Raw genomic sequence first — 22,424 nt, forward strand, 5'->3', positions numbered from 1 at the left:
ACCAACCTAATGCTTTTTAAAGTTGAACATTTTCCAGCGTTTGCGTGGGGTTATAAATGAAGCACTGCCTCCCATGTATCATCCCAAGAGCTGCTTTCTTTCACTGTCCTCCCCTGACATAACAGTAACAGAAAGGGGATGGGCTTATGCTGAAAGTATAGCTGGCAACAGCCTATGTAATGAAAATCTTCCTGTCTCTCTAGAAGTGCCATAATTCTTGAGGAAGGAGGAGCTCTCTGTATGATTTCCTAGCAGGATTGTTCATGCTTTATAGGAACACTCATTTGCCACTTAGGAGCCGGGACTTGCCACCTGATCCATACCATAGTAATACCATATCAGTCCACATGCAATTAAGTTGCATGCGTGTGTGTGTATATGTATATATAAAATGACTCAGGACAGATAAGCATTGATGGTTGCCATTTCTATGAAACATGTACCATGGTGACCGTAGAGCCATTAGGATGGGAAAAGCCTTTCCACGAGGCTGTATGTGATGTTGGTAGAATTCCCAAATTTTCGTTTCATTCAGAGTAGCCAGTGAAAGTCAAGCAACTTGAAAATCAGCATTTATTTATATACCTGGTGCTAGTACGTGTATTTGTAAAATAGGGTAATTATAGTCTCTTGGATTCATTTGGGCAGGATTTGAGTTTGGGGCGGGTTTGGTTGGTTGGGTTTTTTTGTTGCTCGCAGTGTCTCGCCATGTCACGACAGATTGGGTTTTGATCAGAGTGTCTGGGAGGAGGAGGAATGCTGCTCTTCTTCCTGCCAACCTCCTACTTTTCCAGAAGTAATCTCCAAAAAGGCCAGGAAGGGAAGGAAAGAGGGACGTGTTACCACAGGTAGTAAAGCTATTGTTTGTGAGGCAATTAGGCAGCTAAATTCTTGTGTGAATTTGCCCTATCTTACCACTGATTGTCATGAAAAGCATCTAAAGATCTTTGTGAATCAGGACTTCTGCTGCATGTGCATCTGCAGAGATCACACAAGCAGCATTTGTTACCTTGTTATTGAAACAACTTTCTCATGTTGGCTGCCTTTAAATGAAGTATTTGGAAGTTAATACCTAAACGCTATTGGCTATTTGATGTCATTTAGACACACTAATCCTCTCGGCCTGACAACGTCTGTCAGGTGTACTATTCCTCTATACCTACTTTATCTGAGGAATTAATCCATTTGGAAGAGCGACTGCCACGGCTTCAGCCTGGAACTGGCCCCTTCGTACAAGGAGGAGCGTGTCCTGACGGCACAGCGGGTGCTACCAGAGGTCTGCGGTGGCTGGTACCAGCGGCCCAGGGAAGGGTGCGAGAGCAAGCCAAGCCCGTGCCTGTCGCCGGAGCGCTCTCCGGCCGCTGGTGGTGCAGGGTCGACTCCTCCAGAGGTGATGACTTTGTACTGAACGGCTTTCAAGGGGACAAACTATCCATTGGCGCTATTATAATAACAAAACTCTTAAAGCAGCGGTGAGGCAGTTTAGATGAATAACTATTTCTGGGTAACAGGGTCTGCTCGAGGCAACTCCAGTTCATGTGGGCTTATAAACCTCATCAGAATTATCCTCCAGGGAATGAGGCCTCTTGCAGTTACTTACCATGCTGCGAGCCCTCCGTTCTTTGAAACTGGGGATAGATGCGTGCGTTACTCGCTTTTATGCATGTATATATGTGGCAACAGGACTTGCCATGCTGTAAGAAACCCTGGTCGCTGAGGTTACGTTGACAAATTCATAGTGGAGATGGTCACCTCTTGGCCCTGGCTGCTGCGCTGGGGTGGGTCTCAGTCCGGGTTTGTCGCAGGCCTGTTCCCTTCCCGCATCTCCTCCGGCGCGGGCCAGGGTTGTTTATTCCCTGCTCCTCATCCTGGAATTGTTGTGAGGGTGCCAAGGCTCGTAGATCCATGACTCTGAACAAGGCAGGGTTTAAAGGTCATAGTCAAGACCATTAATAACAAGGTGCAAACGGCTGGTTTATATGTAATGTGAAGCTTTTTACTTATTTCATTTTTGCACTTTGGGGGCTCTGTTTGCTTATGGAGCACTTGGTGTCTGGTACCTATTTAGGCTGAGAGCAGGCAATTGGGTTCCTTCAGGCCTTCAGAGGAATGCAGAAAATTGTTCTCTGGTGTTGTAATTCTGCTGGGATAACTGGAGCTTATTTGTCTCACTGCTTATTAAATGCATACTTGTCTTGAGGTCCTCTTTTTTTCTGAGAAACATTGGGTGAATCCCAAGGACCACAAGCGAGAGGAAGATTCCAGGGGGAGGGGGAGAATGAAGTGCCTGCACCTCTCTACAAACTGCATCATCCACCTCCGGTGCCAGCAGGATGAAGAGGTTAAATATGAGAGCAAACTCCCGTAGAGAAAAGGAGACGTACGTATGGGGCTCGTACGGACATAAATTAATTTTGCCCTTCCCCCTGCCCAGAGATGACACGCTGAGGGGAGATGCACCTCCCAAACTACTAATGTATGGGGTGTGTGGTTGGGAGCCACGTGAGGCTGCGCTGAGATTTCGGAATGGGACCAGCTGTGGAGGTAGGGAGCAGATGTGCGCAGACACTGAATTAGCAGAGGAGTGTTGGTAGCGAGGGCAGAGAGGGTTCATACTCTACCAGCCTCTGAGAGTACCCAGCTTGCCCTGTTTTGCTGTTACAAAGGACAGACGGACTCCTCCCTTCTCTCTTCTGCAGTTCAGGCTGTATGGCCGCATGGGTGACGTGCGAGCTATTCTGATCTGCTTACGGGTCAAAAATCTCTTCTAAACATCAGGTCACATTGACAGCAGCAATCACAGTGGGCTTCTGTGTTCAGTCTTCTGTTGTTTGAATTCACCTAATTTTTAATAAAGGTGGATAGAGAGGAAAGGCAGCTTCAGTTTCCAGCTCTGGCTCCTGGCTCCCTCCTCCCTTGCTTGAGCCTCCGAAGCGGGGCGTACTCGGCATGCCCCAGCCCTTAGCGCTGGAGGAGGAAGACAGTGATCAGGGATGCTGCTCATGTGCTTGGAATTTTCCTCATTTCCAGCTTCGATTGCTGTATTGTGCTTTTTGGTAGGCCCTTCGGTGAGTCTGGTCATTGGGGAAAGCTAGATAACACACCCACACTTATTGCATCAGTAAGGGTGCATCCACGGAGATGAATACGTTTCTCCATTGGGGATCTTCTTGCTTTGGTTCTTTCTGGCCAGTGACATTTTCCTTTTACTCTGGATGCCTTGAATTGTGCAATCATACCGTGGCCTCATCGGCTCAGACCCTTCTCTTAAGAACCTCTTGATTTCTTTTCTAATTTGGCTGTAGGCTATCATCAGTTATAAAACAGTGTGACACAGTATGTGACTATTGCATTCTCCTGCATTGACTCATCAGCTGAGATTCCAGAGCAGTAACCCCCTGCTGCTAGCTGGAGCAGCCCTCCGTGACGCGGCTTCAGTAAGAAGGGATGTGAAAGCTCCCACACAGAGCTTGACAGGTTATGCAAATGTTAGTCAAAATGCCCAATAAATCTGTCCCGGGGAGCTGGACCTCTTACAGCAGATGACCCCCCCAGTGCACGCTGGCGCAGGCACACGAGCAAAGCCTGTTGTGTAAGCGTGAACGTGACGGTGAGCAGAAAGGGCCCACGGCAGCAACGAGGGGGTTTCGGGACTGGGGTGTAGCTGAGCAGTGTATACGCTCTGCATGGCTGGGGGTCAAAAACTTCATCGATCTTATCGCTACATCCATCCAGAAGAACGGTGGTGTCACCTGGGCTAAGGCACGCTCTCACTCGCACGTGGTTTAGTGGAGAGAATTCCCCAAGTTTGTGTGGATCCCATGTTTCCAATGCCTTCTGCCTCCTCCCGTGTGTCCTGTCCAGCTTCTTCAGAGAAGGTAATTTATTCAGAAGCTCATTAAGCAATTAATTCTGCTCCTCGTCCTTGAGTTCAGACATGCTTTTGACTGGAGGATAATCAGAAGATGATCTCGCATCAAAGGCTCCCTGCACGTTTTAGGCAGATTACTTAAGAGGGGCTTGTGAGAGGAGCTGAGTGTTCCCTGACGAGACTGCAGCCTTCGTAAACGTTTAGAGATGGAAAACATCTGCTTGCTGAGGATGAGTGTGCCGAAGGGGACCTGCGGCAGGGCTCACCTGCGGGAAGGCATAGACCGCTCTGAATTTCCTTCAGCCCGCGATGGGACGTCGTCTTGCACAAGCACTGGGAGTTAGCTCGAGCTGACCAGTCTGTTTCTGATTCCCAGGCACTGTGCTTTTGCTAATTGCTTGTTAATAAACAAGAAGCAAATGTAGCCTGGCGTAGCCCTTTGCAGAAGAAACGCTCACCTCTTCTGTCGGGTGGACTCAAGCTGTCTCCGACTGCTCCTCCGGGTGCTTCTGTAATACTGGTACCTGCTTCCAAGTATTTTTACTGCTCCGATTGACTGCCGTGCTGGGACAGGGGAAGGCAGCTGGGCAGGGCGTCCCACCGCGCCGGTGCACCCGCAGGGCTACGGAGGGTTGCCTTCTCAGCTGTGGTTATTCTACAAAGTGCTGAAGGCATCCCGTTTTAGTATCCCGGTGATGATACGGGAAGGGAGGAAGCCAGAAAACGCAAGACAACCTGTCCTCGGGAGTTTTCTCCTTTGTTTTAAAATGCTGAACATCCGCATTCAAAGGGAAGCCATATTTTGGCAGCAGCCATTGATTAAGGCGTCATTCATCAGGTGGGCCTACAGATCTGCTACGGAGCAGTATTTCTGCTGGAAGACACCTCCCAGGGGTCCCCTGGAGAGGAAGAAAGGTTTATTGACGGCCGACCCCGGCTCCCCAGGCACCGGGTCGCTCCCAGCCCAGGGAGCGTGTCCCGCTCTGGGAGCAGGAGGGAGGGAGGCTCGGATTGATTGCCGAGGGGGCAGCATTTTTTTAAAAGTCTGTCGTAAATTGATGGTAGGTGGAGCAGTAATGAAGATAAATGAGGGAGCTCTTCCCGGTAGATTAGCCTGCGTGCTGACGGACGCTGTGCTACAGCAGGCTCGAAATGCCTTTGGCCTGGCTCAGACCTCCCGCTCACCTGCCAGCATTCCTCGGCACAGCCGAGACGCAGCAAATCTTCAGGGCAATTGCCTCCCCTTGAAATTCAGAGGGCTTTGAAGGGCCCGGGGTGAGACCTGGGAGCCTCCCAGGTAAACACCAGCTCGAGTGCACGTTCTGCAAGAGCAGAGAGGGCGAAAGGTGCTGCTCAGCCCTCTCGTGCTGTCAGTATGGGATTCAAAAGGGAGATGGTTTAATTCTATAAGAAACGGGTTAGGCAGCGGGGAGGTGGGATTCCTGTGACTGTTTCAAGAGCTCTGTTAAAAACAGCACCTTTTTGCTTGTCCGTGGCAATACAGCAGCTCTGCTGAAGGTCCTTTTTCTGCGTGAGCAATCTCGGTGGTCTGGCACAGATCTAATCTGGCCCATGGCAGACTCTTTAAATTCCTTGAGCAGTTCCCATCAAAGCAGTTTTCAAAGTGGTTTTCTCTCACCACTTAAACTAGTATTTCCTAGGGCCATCGGGTAAAATCCCCATTCAGAGATGCTCTTTGCGCAGTAGCCGATGGGTGGCTTAGGACCAGAATAATCTTCTTTGCCTTAATCCCATCCTGCCACTTTGACCTTCCTTCAGCCATTGCACAGCCTGCTCGGCTCCCGCTGCCCACACAGCTCGCTGCGGCCAGGAGGACACCCCGGCTCCTCGGAGAGCTTCAACAGCCCCGCTAGCAGCAATGGCAGCGTGAAAGCAGACCCCGGTTAAAAATATTTACAGCTGAATGTTACTGTTGACTTGTCCTTTCCCGTTGTTGATGTAAACTTACAACTTCCATGAAAACTTGCTTTGAGCGTGTGAAACCTCCCTACCTGCCCATCAGCACCATGATGATCAACATTAGGAAAACAAACAACATTTTTCCTGGGTGAGGGAGAAAGCACAGCCTGCCCGGGGCAACGGGCAGCCGAGCTCTGGGAGGGAAGTGCAGAAGCATCCCTATCAGCTTCAGCATATGCTCAGGAATTGCAAAGATTAAGGTAATTAATTTTTTTTTTTTTTTTTTTTACCTGGGCCAATTTAGTTTGCGGGTTCAGCTGCCTTACTTGTACATTAAGTCTGTTTGTGTGGATCGGTACCTTTTGACCAGACTTTATAAAACATCTGTACACTAAATAAAGCATCTTTGTAATCACTGCTTGCCCAAATTGGGGGGAAAAAGAAATTTCTATAGATGAGAGCTATTGATCTCTGTAGCACGTCTACTGGCAGCTCTGCAGCTGCCTGCCCCTCCTCTCATCAGCTTCAATTTTAGTTGATAGTTTAAGTTTTGGGTGTTTGGTTTGGTTTTTTTTATGGGAAAGGTTTGGAAGCTAGTCTAGCATCTCCTGCTCAACCCCGTGCTATGTCATCGGATGTCCTGGAGCGTGCTGCTGCTTATGAAGGACTCCCCTGGGGCTTTGCACGCTGGATGCCACGGCTCTGCTTTGTGGGAAACAAGAGATGGCTCCCGGGGCGGGAGGTCTGCGCTTTGGGACCGCGGGAGCTGCAGGCAAGCAGGCAGAAGAAACGCTGCGGGCTGATTCCCGCTCTGGGGGAAATGCCCAACTGAGTGTGCAGGAATTCAAAAAGCAAAGAACATAATTTTCTGATATAGGTTTATAATGAATTTTGACTTAAAATAATAAGCAGTATACACAACATACAAGTGAGTTTTACAGAGACGCTCTTGTATCTGTTGACTTCAGAACCTACCAGTAAGTTCACAGATTTTTGTTCGCTTTCTCTAGCCCTCTGTGTCTGCCAGCATCTAGGGGTGGCCCTCGTCTTCGTGCGGTCATTCAGGTTTCAGTTCCAATTTCCAGCTCCGCTTGTCACCTTCGCTGGGGAGACGGGGAGAAGCCTCGTGCAGAGGTCGCTCTTGTTCAGCGGGGTCAGCGGTGCGGCCGGGGGCGGCGTGCCGGTCTGCTCGAGGGAAATGCAGGGGTCACGGAACTGTCTTACGGATTTGCAACACCCTTCCTCTGGCCTTGCAAAAAAGTACAAGCAAGAATGCTTTCTGCAAGAGTGGATTATTCTGAACTAGTGTTTTTCGCTGGTGAAACTTTACTGCAACGTAAATTCTCTGGGGAGGTGCAGGTTTTCGCAGCCATCACATCCCGACGATCGGTCCTCCAAGTCCCTCTCGGTTGCACCGTCCCTTTGCAAAGAGAACAACGGGCAACGGTAGTTTCACAGTTTAAGCAGGGATTGCAGACTCCTCCTAGGTCGGGGATTAGTTTTGCTGAGCAAATGGAAGGGTCCACAGTACCTCCTGGGAAATGTAGTCCTTTCTTTAGTGCTTTGCAGAATTAATTAAATAAAAGCCATGCAGTTGAACTACAGCTCCCAGAATGTCACGGCCCTCAGGCCACAGGGTTTTAAAAAATTGCAAGGGGGGGTGGCAGTGGATTCTTCCCTCTGTGCTCCCATCGCCTCAGGTCTGGTCCAACCACTCGGCCCGTTTCGGTGCTTTACACGTGTGCACGTCCACAGTGTCCTCGCACTCCTTGCAGCGCACAGCGCAGCACCAGTGGAACTTGCACTCGCACTTGGTGACGCGAGTGACGCGCGTGGTGTCGTACCCCCGCCCGCAGCACATCACCTCGCAGCCATCTGTCCCGCGGGACATCTTGTTGCACACGCGACCGGCCGTGCCCAGGGAGCCTGGAGAAGGAAACGAGAGCGGGTCAGGGTGTTCCTCCTCCACCTTGTTCAAATGCTTCCTCCCCACCCCGCAGTTGCTGGGTATCTACCATCTGCAATGGAGACCTCGGATATGACTGCCTTAGCAGTGGCGAAATCTCGGTGTTTCTGTCGCAGCACGTGCCACGGCGTGATGTCGCAGCGTGGCCTCCAAAGGCTGGGCGCAGGCTGCGGGAAGAGGTTGCAGAGCCCGTGCTTGCTTTGGTAAGGGCAGGGGTTGCAGCGTGGGTAGGGAGCCTGGCCAGGGATGCAGCGTTGGTGACCCTCTGCATGGCCGCGTCCCCACAGCAGCTGCTGGAGCCTGCACCCGCTGCTGCCCAGAGCACAAGAGTAGGGGGGGACGGGGACGGGCTCTGTGCAGCCCCCCTGTGCCCGGGGGGCCCTGGAGCAGTGCATGCCTGCCGAGCCGGGCTCTGCAGCTGGCAAAGCTAGAAATGTCTCCTCTGCTCGGGCTACAGGCTCACTGAAGGGTGGTGGGAGCATGCGCTGCCTTCTCCACCGAGCCCCTACGGCCACTGCAAGCCCCCAACCCAAGGGTGCTCCAGGCTGGGAAACCACTGACGATCTCTGCAGGAGCCAAGCAGCCCTGATGCCACCTTCCCCGCTCTCAGCCCAGGCTCGGGCTGTGTTCAGAGGAGAAGCCGGCAGCCTGCTGCACCAAACGGGCTCTTTATTGCCTATTTAAAGGGAGCTTTGCTCTGCAGGAGAAACGCTCTGAGGAAGCACTGCGCTACATTCACTACAAGGGGCCTGATGGGTTTGGATCTTTGGTGTAAAGCCAGGGGATTTTGGACAAACCCAGTCCTGTCTGTGCAGGTGTGAGGTGCTGCGGGGACCCAGTGCTCCAGCGAGCACTGACACCCGCTGAGGGCCTGGAAGACCCTGCAGTGCAACCCCCCACTGGGGAGCGGGGTTCGGTGGGGGAGCTGACGTCCCAGAGCAGCCCTGCCAGGCTGGGCTGGGTGCAAGCCACTGGCCTGTCAGGAGGGGAAGAGCAGCTGCTTTTGGGCAACGACTGGAGCTTTGGTTTTTACCTGCTGACTTGTCCATCACGCAGTAATCAGGTGAGTTCTCAAAATACACCAGATCTGTTTTCGTGGGCTTCCTGAAGTTCTTGTTGGCCACCGTGAAGCCAGTGCCGTCCTGGTTCATCGTCACCTGGATGGCCCCGTTGTATTTCTTCCTTAGGTAATCCCCTGTTTTTCGAAAATCTGACATTGCCAGCCAACAAGTCCTTAGTGTGCAGGAGCCGCTCACCCCGTGGCATTTGCACTCCAGCTTCAGGAAACGCTTCACAGCCTGCGGGAAGAGGGATGCCGTGAGGACCACCGCTCACCCTGGGCGTCAGACCTCGTGCCTGGATCCGCTTGTCCCTGGTGCAGCTTGTCCTGCACAGGCGAGGGTGGATGGGGCTCCTAACGGGAGAGGGGTGCTGCGTACAGGGACGCATTCCCACGGTCACCGATGCCAGCATCAGCGAGGACACGTGCTGCGGGCAAAGGTAAGCAGGGTCCTGCCGTCCCCACAGGGCTGTTCCCCGGGCAGAGCGTGCAGGGGGGCACTGGGAAGGCAGGGCAGTGTCCTGCCCCTGTCTGCAGCAGGACCGGCCCTCCGTGGCCACCCAGGGTCCCGCTCCCTATGCCCGAGCTGCTCCCGCTGCCCATTCCCCTACCAGGATGGCTGGCCGGGCACGGGGCTCAGCTGCGGGGGCTGCACTCACCATCCTCCCGCAGCGGTTGTTGTGCAGGTTCATCAGCGCCCGGGCGTCCTTCACTTTCTTCTCCTTGGCGTCCACGAAGGCTTTGGCAAACCGGATCCCGTAGTTGATGTTGTCGCTGCAGCCGCCCCAGTCGAACTCCCCGCGCTCGTCCTTGGAGCGGCCCCTCTTGAGCGGGTCGCAGCTGCAGGCCTTCAGGTCCCCTTGGCTGCACGCCCGCGTGATGGCATAGACCACTCCAGCCGAGGAGATGGCGTAGACGAAGGCGGCCTCCCTGCTGCCTGCCGTGGGGAGAGGAACACGGATGGCGAGTGAGTGTGCCGGGCTGTGCCAGGCGTCTGCAGCCCACCAAGGAGCAGGGCACCGTATTGCAGCACCTTCGCGGCTGGGGGCGAGACCATCCCGCACGCAGGTAAGCCAAGTCCAGCCATCTCTGCTGGCCACCAAGTCCAGCCTCCGCTTCCTTGGCACCTCTCAACCTAAGGGGAATTTGATTTTGAGCCTCAGGGCTCAGCAGCTCAGGATGTTGGCCTGCTTTTGGGGCTGCCTGACCAGTCCCCCTCGCTGACCTGTGGCTCGGGGGCCATGTGGGTGCCCATCGGTGCTAAGACTGCAGGACCAGCCAGCACCCTTCGCCTGGGGCTGCCTCCCTCCCGGGGCGATGCTGAGCACGGGAGCTGGCGGCAGCTCCGGCCGGGCTCGGCTTTCCCTGCGCGGCACAGCGTGCCGCCTGCTATTTTATGTCTCTGGTTCGAGTTCGCAGCTGGTTTTATAATGCTGTAAAAGAAGCTGCAAATCAAAACCATCTTCGTCTTGATTTTGAGAGCCTTTGAAAGCAACTTCAAAGGGAGCAGAGCTCTCTTTGGGCCTCGCAGGATGGGGCTGTGGCAAGGAGCTTTCATCATTCCCCGTCCTTTGCCAGGAGAGGATGCAGGTGGGAGTAAAGGTGCGGTCATGGGGATGGAGAGGCTGAGACAGGCAGGCTGCAGCGTGGCAGGGTGAGTGCTGCGTCCCGGCACTTACAGCCCCCTTCCCTCCAGGCAGCTCCCCTCCGGGGGTCTGGCTTGCAGGCGCTGCTGCTCGTCCGCCCCGCCGGGGAGCTGCCCCATCCCCCCGCCAGCTGGGAGCAAGCCCCCCGCTCCCCGGCTCCCTCCATGGGTGCCCACATGTCCTCCATATGAGCCGCTCCTGGCGAGTGGAAAGGCTCTTCCCAGCCGCCTTTGATTTGGAGGCCGCGTGGCTGGATGCGCCCCGGCACGTCACAGGGCACAGCAGCATCTGTCCCGCAGCGCCGCTGCCTGCGCCGGGACTCACACCGGCTCGCGGGGTCCACTGACTGCTGGAGCCCTCCCGGGGGCGGCTGGAGCCCACGATGCTGCTCCTGCTCTGGAACCACCCCTCTCCCCATCGCACCTTTCCTCTTCACTCCTTGGGTACATCCCTGCTTGTGTCGTATTCATCCCTCACCTGGAGCAGGAAGGTCCCTTCCGGACAGGGTCTGTGCCCAGCCGTTTGCGCAGGGCTGGCGTCTGCCCCGTAGCCGTGGTCCTGCTCCACCTTGGAACCCGAAGTGAGGACTGGAGCCGCGGCTCTGCCTTGCCTCCCTTGCCACACAAGGGAACAGCCAGTTCCGCCGTGAACTGCTGAGTCCTGGCCAACCCTGCTCTCCAAATATTTATATATCCCATTACTGTTTACATATGAGCCTGTTCTCCGGAGGTGTCTCCTCCTTCCCCCTTCTGCCCCAGTGCTCCCCCTGCTCCATCTCATCTGGTGCAGCTATTCCAAATGCAGTGCTCTGCTCCCATTACTGCTTGATTAATTTACAGGGAAAGGCAAAGCTCTCCTAAGGGAGTAATGCAAGCCACCGGGCACGGCAGCCCAGCGAGAGGAGAGACTCTCCCAGGGAGACAAGGCACATGGCGGTGGGAAGGGGTTGGGGCAGAACCTACTTCGCAGCATGACCCGGCCGAAGACGGTGTGGTCCCGGTCCAGGGTGCTGCAGTTCCAGCGGTGGTGCCGGAACTGGTGCTGGCACTCCCGGATCCACTCCTTGGCTCCCTCCCCGACCGACTGCATGATGTCGGGGTACCTCTGGCACAGCTGCCGCTGCTTGTTCACCAGCCCGGGGATGTTATCGCAGATCACCCTCGCACCCAGCGCCCCGATGTACCTGCGAGAGAGAACGGTGCTGCGTTACCACGCTGCCCGCGGAGGGGGAAGGTGCACGGCTCTGGCTCCCTGGATCCTCACCCTGCTGGAGGGGGGCTTGTATTGAAGCCCACCTTTCCCTCTTTTCTTTCTAGCTGTGTCACAGCTGCTCTGGGCTCTGCCGAGGGCGTCCCCCCCCCGCAGCAGCGTGCCCTCCTTGCAGCATCCCCTCGGCGTGGGCGAGCCAGGGAAGCTGCAGACCACGCTGCTTGGCTGCGCAGCGAGCCCTGCCTGGTGCTGTGGTTCAGACAGGCAGGAGGCAGGGACAGGGCTCCACTGAGCCATCACAGCCGCTGGGCTTTGGTGTTTGTGTTTAACAAAATAATCCCGAGCCGCACCAGCCTGGGGCGGGCAAAGCTCTGCTCTGTGCATGCATCCCTGCGGCAGGGAGCAGGGGGCCCTGTGGAGCCCACCTCCCCCAGGAGACAGCCAGCTATGGGTGCTGCAAGTCGTGGGGCCCGCAGCCCTGAGAGCCTGGGCTCTCTGTGAGCTCCTGGGGCAGCAGTGGAGAAACTTGCTGATGTGCAAAACCTCCCTCCCACCCTCTTCCCTACATCCCAGCCCTGCTCTGCAGCCCGGCCCTGCTGAGTGCAGCAGGATGTAGCCCAGCTGAGACCAGCGCGCCCGGCGCTGGTGCAGGCTCTGCAATTCCTCCTGCCCGCACGCTGGCTGGGGCACACTGCGGGGACAGCGGTCCATAGCACAGGCACCTGTGTGATGCTCGGGTCAGGGAGAAAGAGGAGCAGGCTTCCCCTCTTGCTGCTGCAGTCCTCCTTCACACTGTTATCCCCTACCTCTCTAGCCCTCTCTGCGTATCTCTTGCACTGGCGAACATTTATGATCATGTCCTGAGGCTGGATAACTGGGAGAACTGTGCTGCGTCTCCTGTCCTGCCTGTACCCTGCCTGTACCCCGGTCCCCTCCCTGCAGCAGTGGGGAGAGGGCGGGAGCTCGGAGCAGAAGGACAATGCGCAAACAACGGTCTGGTAGAGCCTGGCTGAGTCCCACGGGCAGCTTTCCACGGCCACGGGGGAGGGACCCCGAGCTCTGCCTCGCACCAGCCCGGACAATGGCGGCAACATGGAATTTTCCATCCTGGTCAGCCCCTGCCCGCGCCGCCCGCTCGCCCCAGCCAGGCAGCGGCTGCTTGTGCCGGAGGGTGATGTTTACCACAGAGCGCAGAGCTGCGATTCTGGCTGGAAGGGATGAGGTTTGGGTGGGATTCAGATTTTTCAACCCCCCCAAACTGGAAGTAAGAACCTCCCTTTAATAATAATAAAAAGCAATAAGCTTGGGCAATATTTCATTGTCTCTCCCTGGCCATGTTCTATCACTTCTATCAGCCCCAGAGAGAGCTCGCAGGCTCAGGAAAGCCCTGCGAGCACAGAAAGCAGTGGGATCTGTTCCCTCTTTTAAAATATTTTGTTTAAATGCTGGCAGAAGCACAAGGTCATCTCAGGCTGGAGCTGAGGATAATAAACCCGGCTCCCCATGGCTTTGCAAGCCCCAAGTCTGAGGGCCAGTGAGCATTACTTTCGCAGGCTTGCTCGTCAGCCTTTCATCTTGCAGCAGGGGGACAAGGGAGATGGTGGAAGCCGTTTAGGAAAGAAAAGCCATCAGGAGCTCACTGAGCAATGCCGACTGCGGGCATTTAATTGCCTCGCTCGTGGTGGGCTGCGAGAGCAGCTGGTTCCTTCCCGTGGTGAGCAGAGCGGAGGAGCATCCCACCAGCTGGACGATGGCACAGGCCAGCGGTCTCAGGCACCCTGGCCCTGAATTCCCAGTCTGCCCAGTCCCAGTAAGGATGGGGACAGCTGATGTGTCCCTGCCTGCGCTGCCAAGAGCTGGGATGAGGCTGCTGGGAGGCAGCGGTGTTGCAGGATGGAGGTTGCAGCAGTAGCCAAAGCTCCTCTTCGCTGGAGGAAAGAGATGCTGGAAAAGGCGAAAGGGTCTTTGATGGGCCACGTCACCAGGGACCTCGCGGGGACCCCATCCCCGTCCACCTCCAGCGCTGGTGAGCTGTGACACTGGTCTTTGGTAACGGCAGTGGGCTGTAAGCAGGGCTGGCTTCGGAGAGACCTGCTGGCAGAGGAGCTGCCTCCACGACGGGAGAACCGGCAGATAAAGCACTGACTAACACCATCCCCCGGGAGACTGAGATCAAGGAAAACCCTCCAGACAAGATAAACACCAGGCACTCCCTTTTTCACACTGGGAGCTAATTACTTCTCGTTAATTCTCCTGCCAAATACCCAGATCAGAGCAAACATTATCAGCAGGAGAAAGTGGAAGGAGAGCAGGGTGAAGGGCACCGACCGCCGAGGGAGCACCTCGCCGTGCAGGGTCCCAGACCCCGCCGGGGCCGGCGGCTGCATCTCCCTCTGCTTGTGGCTGCAAACAAGCAGCGTATTTGCTGCGGTACCTACAGGCCTCCATCAGAGACTATGTACCGAAACCTGTCCCACGATTGCTGTGGTGTTGGAGAGCGGCACGGCACAACAAGGGGGGAAATTTCTCATGTGTCTTGGAAAGGCTGTGGTTACCTCGGTGAGACCGAGCTCTTCCATTTTGTGAGAAATGCTCCAGTTGGGTTCAGTTACTCTGAAATGGAGCGAGATGGGGAACATCAGAAAATTCTGCCAAGCAGAGTTTTGGGAGGGAAAAAAACCCAAACATTTGTTTTGGATTGATTAAAGCATCCCCTCTTATTTTATTTCTAAAAATCTGTGACATTTTAAAAAACACTGAAATAGGAAAGACAATGGATGTTCTGAGAAGTCCCCAGCTGCCTTATCAGAACTTCATTTTTAAAAAATGAAGTTGTGCTGGAAGTGGCAAATTTCTGTGAAATGCTGTACTCTTGGGGAATCTGCATTTTTACAGGAAAAAAAAAAAACCAAACCCAAAAACAACAAACCCAAGCCCTGAGTTCAGAAAAGTCTGTGAGAGGGAACTGCTCCTGATGCTGGAGGCTGCCCAGGCCTGGACTTCTGCATGGTCAGGAGGAGAGAGGCAGGAGCAGCCTGGGAAGGAGGGAGGGAGTTAATAATTAAGTGCATGTGGGGATAACGATCCCCCGCCGTGCCAAATGGGGTTCCATGGGATGCTGCCTCCTGTGAGGTCCTCGCGTGGTGCCTGTAAAGCCCTTGTATCGCCCTCTGGCCAAGGGCAGAGCTGTTTGCTCAGGCAGAGGGGCTGGCACTGATCCCTCCGACAGCCTTCGGCTGCGTGATGCTGCATCCGTTACTTTTTGCAAATCAGCGTGCAATATTATTTCCCATTTGCTCCTAGAGTTCAGCTGCCAGGAGGCGGGTGCGAGCTGCAGCGCTGCGGGAAATGCTGTGCCACCACGGTGGTACTGGACCTCCGCCTTCCCTTCCCCGTTCCCCGCAAGGAGCATCTTGTACAGCAGCAGAGACCAGAGGCATCATGTTCCGAAGGCAAGTGCTTTCAGAGCCTGCAAGGTAAAGGAGGTAAAGCACTCCTCGCTCCCCGCTAGCCTTTCTCCTCTCTGCAAGTACTCTGCTGCACAGACACAGCCACCGGTGCAGCTGAAGTGAGCTCATTCCCGACAGCCTGGGAGCGCTGGCGGCTCCGATGCATTGGGGGAACAGGAGACAACTGTCACATGTTGGCTCCCAGTTGTTTTTCTTGTTCTAAGAGTCTGCTGACTTCGACTCTTGTAAACAAGGAGAAACCTAAATTGCTTCTAAGATAAACATGCAAATCAGAGGCAGACGCATCTATTTACTTGGCAGCATGTATTTTGTGCTAACCCCCTTCCACGGCTTGCCTCCGTGCTGTATGTGTCCTGCTCCCGCACTTCCCAGGAGAGCCTGCCCGGCTTCCCAAAGGACTTGCAGACTCCTCAGGGTGCTCTCGCAGAACCGCGTGGCCCATGTCATGTCTCTGCCCTCAGCTCAGGCTGCTCTAGTGAAAGTCTCAACAGCTCAGAGCTTTCCTATCCACAGCAGCTCTCTTCCCTGTACGTGCAATTCCCTGCGGGTTAGGAGGGGATCCCCGCAGTTGCATGTGGGCTGCGAGTTCCGGGGATCCACTGCATCTTATCCCAGGGATCGGATCCCAGTATGCCTCGCTCCTTCTCCATCTTCACCGTGCTGGAATCTTTTTCTGGATCAATAAACTGTGCTTTTGGCACCGACACAGTGTATGCAGCTTCCCAGTTGCTGAGTTCTTTAGTAGGAAAGACCAAAAGGCTCAGGAAAAGCCCCCTACCCCAGGTACAGCAGTGGGGAGATCAGGAGTGTGGCCAGAGTCTGAGGCACTTAGATGGGAGCTTCTACTGCTGGAGAAAGGAGACCTCTCCGGCAGCCTGGGCCAGCCTGCCCCGAACGTGTCAGCGTAAGCCCGGCCAGGTGAGCAAACCGGCTGCGGCTGCTGAGGGGTTTCTCCAGCTCCCAGGAGCACCAGGCTGTGTCTACGGGGGCTTGGGGGCCGCTCTGCAAAACCAGTGGTCAGGGGGAACCAGGTCTCTAAAGATCAAAGTAGGAAGATGCTGCAAAGGGGAATTACGTTTCCCTTTCACTATAAATAACCAGCCCCCTGCAATATAGACCTGAGCACCTCCAGATTTCTTTCTTTTCTAACTCAGAGCTGTTGGCCATAATTTTTGCTAAAACCCTGCTGGCTGACCCAGAGGTTTGTGGAGCAGCTCTCCAGTCCTGAAGATGCAACGGCAGCGAAGCCCGTGTGTGCTCCCGGCTCCGACCTTCACCAGCCACCTGCAAAACGGCGTTTCTCTGGGGAGTCGGTAAGTCAGCCCGGCAGAGGCGACCTCGTATCTCTGCGGCGTGCCCGGCTGCCACTTGCTTTGCATAGGGCTGGGGCGAGCGTTGCAAGGAAATACCAGCCATTGCGGGGCTGGGGTTGTTGCGGTGGCCGGGGAAAGCTCTGGTGGTATCACAGCGTGGTATCGCAGCCTTGTTGTGTGGTATCGGCCTTGGCCAAGGCGCGTTGGTGCGGGGTGCTCTGGTTACGGCTCCCCCAAACGGCAGGGCTGCTCGCCTCGGGCACCGACCACGCGCCCTGGCTTTGCAGAAAGGCTGCCTTGGCTGCCTCCCGCATCGCGATGACCTGGCGAGATCCAAGACCCCCGAGCTGGGGTCATGCCACTGTTCTGGGCTCGCTAGTAGATATCAGATGGAAAATGCCTCTTGGAAAATGACGTTTTGAAGAAAGCATTTCGTGGGAATGGGTAAAATTAAGTGGAATCAGAACTTGCTCTTGTTCGTTGCTTTTCTGTAATGCCAAGGTGTTGTTGAGAAATATGTTAGTGTGCTAATTCAGTTTCTAATGAAAGTTATACTAGGCACGCTGCTGTATCTAATATTTCATTTTACACCACTTTAAATGGCATTGAAAAACCTATTTGAGCATTACTTTCCTTCAAAAGGGAAATTTTTGGCATTGCCCTTTTCAGGCAAATCTCAGTATTTTAGTTTTTTGTGCTCTGCTTTAGAATTAAAACAGCTGTTGAAATGATGGACATTCCCACTGTGGGGAAATCGGGGTTGCACCACTACTATTAAAGGCACCATTTTAAATTAGATTAATACAAAATGAGCTTAACTAAAATCACTGTTGTAGGCTGGGAGAAGGCTGTCCGTGCAAGCAGCTAGGATGATGCAGTAAGCCTGACTCCAGGCACGGGGAAGGTCGGCCAGGGCAGCTCTGGGTGCCACGCGGAGAGCCGAGGCACGGGGCTTCGTCCTTGTCACTTGTTAATGCGGAGAGAGTTAATGGCTGAAAACTGATGGCGGGTTAACAGTTCTCCTCCCTGCAGCTTCTCTCTTCCCGAGGATCCCAAAAACATTTTGCAAACTGTTTGTAACTCCTTGCTTGGCGGCAGAGCAAGGGGGGGGATGCAGCAGCCGGGGCAGGCAGGAGGTGCCCTGGCCAGACACAGCACCGTCAGCCCTGTCAGCTTGATGGAGGAGCATCTCCCGATGATTTCAAAGCTGACCTGGAGCCAGGTCTCAGCACAGGCGGCAGGCTCGGCTCTGACATCCCAGCTAACAGGTTTTCAGCTTGAGAATTTGCCTTTTCTGATCCTGCCTCTCCCCATCAAGTCCAGGGTGCTCTCAGCTTGCTTGAGGCAATCTGGACAGCTTAACTCCCTGGACCCCCGGCCGTGTCAGCTGCTCCCAGGGGTTCCTAACAGGCTCTCTTTTGTTACCGGCAGTAAAGAGATGCAGGCAGCCTTGCAATGTGTGGTGCTGTGCAGAGCAGCACCCGGGGGCTCTGAACTTGACCAAACCACATTTAAAACAACAAAACAAAACAAAAAAGCAAACAAGCAAGGAAAGCGCCAAGGTGTTGTTCCTGGCCATGTTATGCATGCCTCTCAACTCGATATCCTCTGATGGACACCGCCTGCCTGTCACAGGTAACTCTCCCACCTAATATTGCTCAGGCAAATAACCTCAGCACCGTTTGGAAGAAATGCTGAGCTTCGAGCCCCTCCACAGCTCCAGTCGGTGCCATCAGATGCCCATGAGCCAAGCTGTAACTGGGGCTCAGTCCCAGCTCGGGCTGTTCCCCTCGGCACCGGTTCTGCTCTCACCCCTGAGCCGTGGACACCATGAACGCTGCCTGCTCCCGAAAACAGCCCTGGGAGGGGTGGCATGGCACTGGTTTAGGCTCCACCATCACTTACAGCGTTGGGGGTTTCTCTAGGTCTTCCTGCAAGCTGAGTGCTGTGAAACCCCTGGAGTTCCCCTCGTCCATGCCCAGGTGAAGCATGGTCCAGTTTTCCAACCCAATGTGTGCCCAAGTGCCGTGCCCATGATGACTTCTCCAGCCTCTTCTCCCGGATCAGTGCTGGGGAGAGGCAGTGCTGCCCCGCAGCTGCCGGAGCCCGCTCCCTGTCTCCTCAGGCGGGAGATGCTCAGCCTCTTGTGCAATCCGTCCCACAGGCTGGGGCTGTGAGCTTGTTTTACATAGAGCCTCCTCGCTGCTGGCTTCTGCTCCAAGAGCTCTGCTGCTGAGGTTGAGATGAGAGTGTGATCTGGCTTCTCGGTGGTACCAGCGGCTGCTGGAGTCCTTCCCCTGGGAAAACTGATTCACCATCCCATTGCTCTCGCAACGGCTTTGACAGTCCTGAAAGATCAACTTGGGAACCAAACTATCTTGGCTTCAGTTCTCTTCCCATCCCATTGAATCGACAAGAAATCTGTATTTTGGTGGGAGGCTGGAAAGCCCTAGGCAGCTATTGGAGACACCTCGTTCAGATAGGATCAAATCCAACATCCCTACCTCTTTGCCTGATAAAGAGCAAATTCCAACACGCCTGGCAGCATTTCACCTCCTCGAGTTCTTTGCATACTTCCCAAGGATGCTGCGCTTTCCTTCCTCTGCTCTCCCTGGCTGTGGGCAGACAATTTATAGCCAACTGCAAAGCACTTCGGGTTGCAAGGTGCTATAGACATTTGAGATATTATTTTATTATTGTAAACCCTGAGTATTTTATTAAGCCCCACTGGGAACAGGGCCATCCTGGACTGCTGGAATTGTTAACGCCTTGGAATGATTAATAGTCCTAATTTCCTCACTTAGAGCCACTACTCTGTATGTTGAGAGTGTTAGTCTCACTTGAATAATTTTTAATATCATAATGCTGAGCCACTACCAGTGCCATTCAGGGTACATACTTTTCATTTTCTGCACTATGATCTTTTTTTCTTTTCCCTTCTGTGTCACCCTTTCTCCCGTTGTGTGGTTCCTTGCCCAAGTCCCCTCTCTGCGGTTCCCCTGCACCCACGCGCAGTCAGTGGGATGCGGTTTCTCTGGGAAGGACCGAAATGTCTGGGAAACGCTGCAGTCCCGGGGAGCTGGACCGAAATAAGCGCCCTGCCCTGCCGTCCCCTCGGCTGACGCGGGAGGGTTCGCTGTCGGCATCTTGTATCGAGAGTGACTTGGAAATCGAGGTCTGTTCTGCTTGCTGTGGTATGAAGGTGAGACAGGGTGTGCGCAGAACATGCACCGGGTGAGAGCAAAGCCCCGGAGTGCTCGGGCCCCTGCAGAGCCCGAGGAGGGCTGCAGGTGGGAGGTTATAAAAGCACAGGGAGAAAAGGGCTCCGACGCCTCCTGCAACAGTGGATAATATCTCACACAGCTCTGGGTGAAAGCTATTCCCCGGAGGCGCTGTTGGCGATGTATGAATACAATACAAATTGCTCATCAAAAATATGCTTTATCTTCTAAGTATCAATTTTTTGCTCCCAAAATCTCAAAGCGCTTTGCTAAGGGGTCTAAGTAAGACGGTCTCGGGGGGTGAAGTAGGATGGATGATTCTTCTCTTGTCTTCTCTTGTGCGTGGGGTGCAAGCTGCTCAGAGCAGAGGCTGCGTGTTTCTGCAGGACCTAGCCCAGCACAGATCTCCTCACGGTGGGCTGCAGGCACTGCTGAAATCGGTATTAGTAATAGCAAAAGCTAATGAGTTTGGAAGAGCAGAAGGATTTTTTCTTCTGCATTTCTTTGTAAGAAAGATTTCCTATAGGTGAAAGTGACCCTAATGAAAAATGAACTAAGAAACACAATTAGGATTATTATAACGGCGCAGAGTGACTGAGAGAACCCATCTGTTCAATACACCCCAACCAAGAACACCAGGGCTGCTGCAAAGGCCACAGGGTTCATTCTCCATCAGTCTGACATTACTTTAAAACTTATTTTTCAAAGCGTGGCTGCCTGGACAGCCGGAGCTGTGGAGCGCCTCGGGATAAAGACTTCCTGGTCGCTGACCTCCTGCTTTTATTGCCGTGCAAAGCGCTCTGCAACAACAAACGTACAGCCGGTGCGAACCCCCGGAGCCCCGAGTGCCCCGAGCACTGCCGCGCTGCACGCCACCTCCCCTTTGAGATGGAGAGTCCCGCTGGTACCTCGCCTGCGACAGCCCTGGCGCCGAGACCGGGCGGATGAGGAGCTGCTCTGCAGCAGGGGCACACGTGGAGGAGGGAAACAGTTTGTCCGCGGTGCAGGATGGCATCGGGAGCTATGGACACGCAGTCCTCGGAGCCGCCACGTAAGCTGCTAGAGCCTCTGCTAGCGAAGCCCTCCTGGAGCTGCTGTGGGTCTGCCCTTCTGCAACTGGCACGGAGGGGAGGCAGCGACACCCCCGTGCGCCCCAAAGGGTTACACCGGCTGGCGGTGGAGTTCCTCCATGCAGCTGTCTTTCCCTTGGCTTAATTTCAAACATTCCTATTGATGCTATTTCCCCTCCCACACACCTCAGCGTCATGCCTGTTTAAATGAGCCCCTCTCTCCTATATCCACGCATACGTGTGGCTCGATTTTTCCATCACTCTTTGTGCCCATCCACTGCATCTGGACCAGGACCCGGCACTGGTGTCACGACAGAAACGCACGGCAAACCCCGGAGAGGAACGGCTGCGGGAGCGCTGCTCCTTCCCACCCATTGTGGTGGGAATATCCCCGTCTCCACCTGCACCAGGGGTGTCCTTGCCAAGCCCATGGGCAGGGCTTGACACCAGCTCCTGGGGTTGCTCTACCATGGAGGGCGCGATGGGTGCTCTTGCTTCACCATCTGCCCTTGGTGCATTTTCCCTGCCCATGAACACAGCCCTGCTTCCCTGGCCAAGGAAGGGAGCTGGAGCATGGTGGCTAGAGCATCCCTAAGAGCGCCCGTCCGGGCATCGTGCCCCGGGTGCAGTGGCTCCCCCAGGAGCCCCCGTAACCCACCGATGCCTTGAGGAGCCCCACGTGGCCGCCAGACTCCTGCACGCTCCCCGACCCGTGCCCAAGCTTGCGTTAGTCTTCCTTCCACAGATTTGTTTTATCTCTTTGGGAGCCTGATGCCTCCCATCTGTTCCAATGCCAGATGAAATTAAATATTTGTAGTTTCCAAGGGCTGTGGTTAGCAATAAACAAGTTAGCTAACGAGGATTTGGTGCGCCTGGGGGCTGGGGGGGGTTCATGTGGGCTTGCAGGCAAGCGGGTATGTGTGAGGGTGGGGTGCAGGGGGGTGTGCGCATACAGCTTTGTGTACATTTTTCTTTAACCAAACCTTCAATTTAAAATGGCTTTCCACACCAGAGCAGCCAGCGGGGCTCTCAATAGCGAGTAAACTCTACTTAGTTATTTACACCAAGTTTGTTTATTGCACAGTTTATGTTTATGAGCAACATTTGTCTAATCTTCCAAATCTTTCGGAAGGAATTTCAGAGGCCGCTTTCGGGGCCCGATGTCCTCTCGCAGCGCACGCGGGGCACAGCCCTGCCAGACGGGCGCCCGCCCGGGGAGAGCCGCCGTACCCCGGCCGATGCCGTCCTCCCTACCCAAGTGCACTCAAGTGTAAACGGGATTTAGGGATTTTTCCCGTTGCATTCCTTCTTAATTTCCATCTGTGTTTCAGCTGGTATTTTGTTGCTATGTAACACTTTACAGTTTGGGAGCGTTTCTGCATGGATGCTGCTCCCCACAGCCACGGCCATCCCGCTGCCGCTGTTAGTCACGGCGGCTCGGAGCCTGGGCAGCGCCACTGGCCGCAACCACGCCGGCCCGTGCCCGTCCCCTCTGCCCGCGCCAATGCTGTTCTCGCCACTACGTGCGCCGAGCAATGCGCACACACGCACGTACCCACGGACACTTTTTTGAGTGCCAAAGTTCACCAATTCCTGGCGTTTTTGTGAGGCGGCGCGGGCCGTGCCTGACGTCACTGAAAATTAATAATTTGCAGTTGTTTAGAAGAAACATTTGGTT

The 22,424-nt window shown here is 54.7% G+C and overlaps 1 protein-coding gene and 2 long non-coding RNA genes across 7 annotated transcripts in view; 2 read left to right on the forward strand and 1 right to left on the reverse strand.

Moving 5' to 3' along the window:
* The window catches only part of WNT2B (Wnt family member 2B), a 38,819-nt gene that overhangs the window by 13,216 nt on the left and 3,179 nt on the right, over positions 1–22,424 (reverse strand). The window contains exons 2-5 of one of the 2 annotated variants that reach the window (XR_015705723.1): positions 11,426–11,646; positions 9,477–9,754; positions 8,791–9,055; positions 6,767–7,717 (exon numbers count right to left, since the gene is read on the reverse strand). Coding sequence is in view for 1 of the 2 variants with exons in the window: in XM_009462423.2 (XP_009460698.1) it covers positions 7,488–7,717; positions 8,791–9,055; positions 9,477–9,754; positions 11,426–11,646 (994 nt within the window). In the remaining variant the exon portion in view is untranslated. Of the gene's footprint in view, positions 1–6,134; positions 7,718–8,790; positions 9,056–9,476; positions 9,755–11,425; positions 11,647–22,424 lie in introns of those variants that run through there. The other variant, XM_009462423.2, reaches the window with a different exon arrangement.
* LOC148055253 (uncharacterized) lies at positions 7,724–9,628 on the forward strand. 2 transcript variants are annotated; one of them, XR_015705725.1, is made up of 4 exons: positions 7,724–7,960; positions 8,573–8,820; positions 8,945–9,257; positions 9,490–9,628. It is a non-coding gene; the product is annotated as an uncharacterized LOC148055253 (long non-coding RNA). The 2 variants fall into 2 exon arrangements; XR_015705724.1 differs by having other exon boundaries at positions 7,724–8,820.
* On the forward strand, positions 9,770–21,608 carry LOC148055254 (uncharacterized). Of its 3 annotated transcripts, none has more exons than XR_015705728.1 (3): positions 9,770–9,885; positions 14,976–16,455; positions 17,488–21,608. It is a non-coding gene; the product is annotated as an uncharacterized LOC148055254 (long non-coding RNA). The 3 variants fall into 3 exon arrangements; XR_015705726.1 differs by having other exon boundaries at positions 14,976–16,060; positions 16,297–21,608; XR_015705727.1 differs by having other exon boundaries at positions 14,976–15,124; positions 16,297–21,608.

This window comes from Nipponia nippon, unplaced genomic scaffold, assembly GCF_047370975.1.
Source record: "Nipponia nippon isolate SJK-2023a ecotype South Korea unplaced genomic scaffold, ASM4737097v1 scaffold_25, whole genome shotgun sequence".
Lineage (NCBI taxonomy): Eukaryota > Metazoa > Chordata > Aves > Pelecaniformes > Threskiornithidae > Nipponia > Nipponia nippon.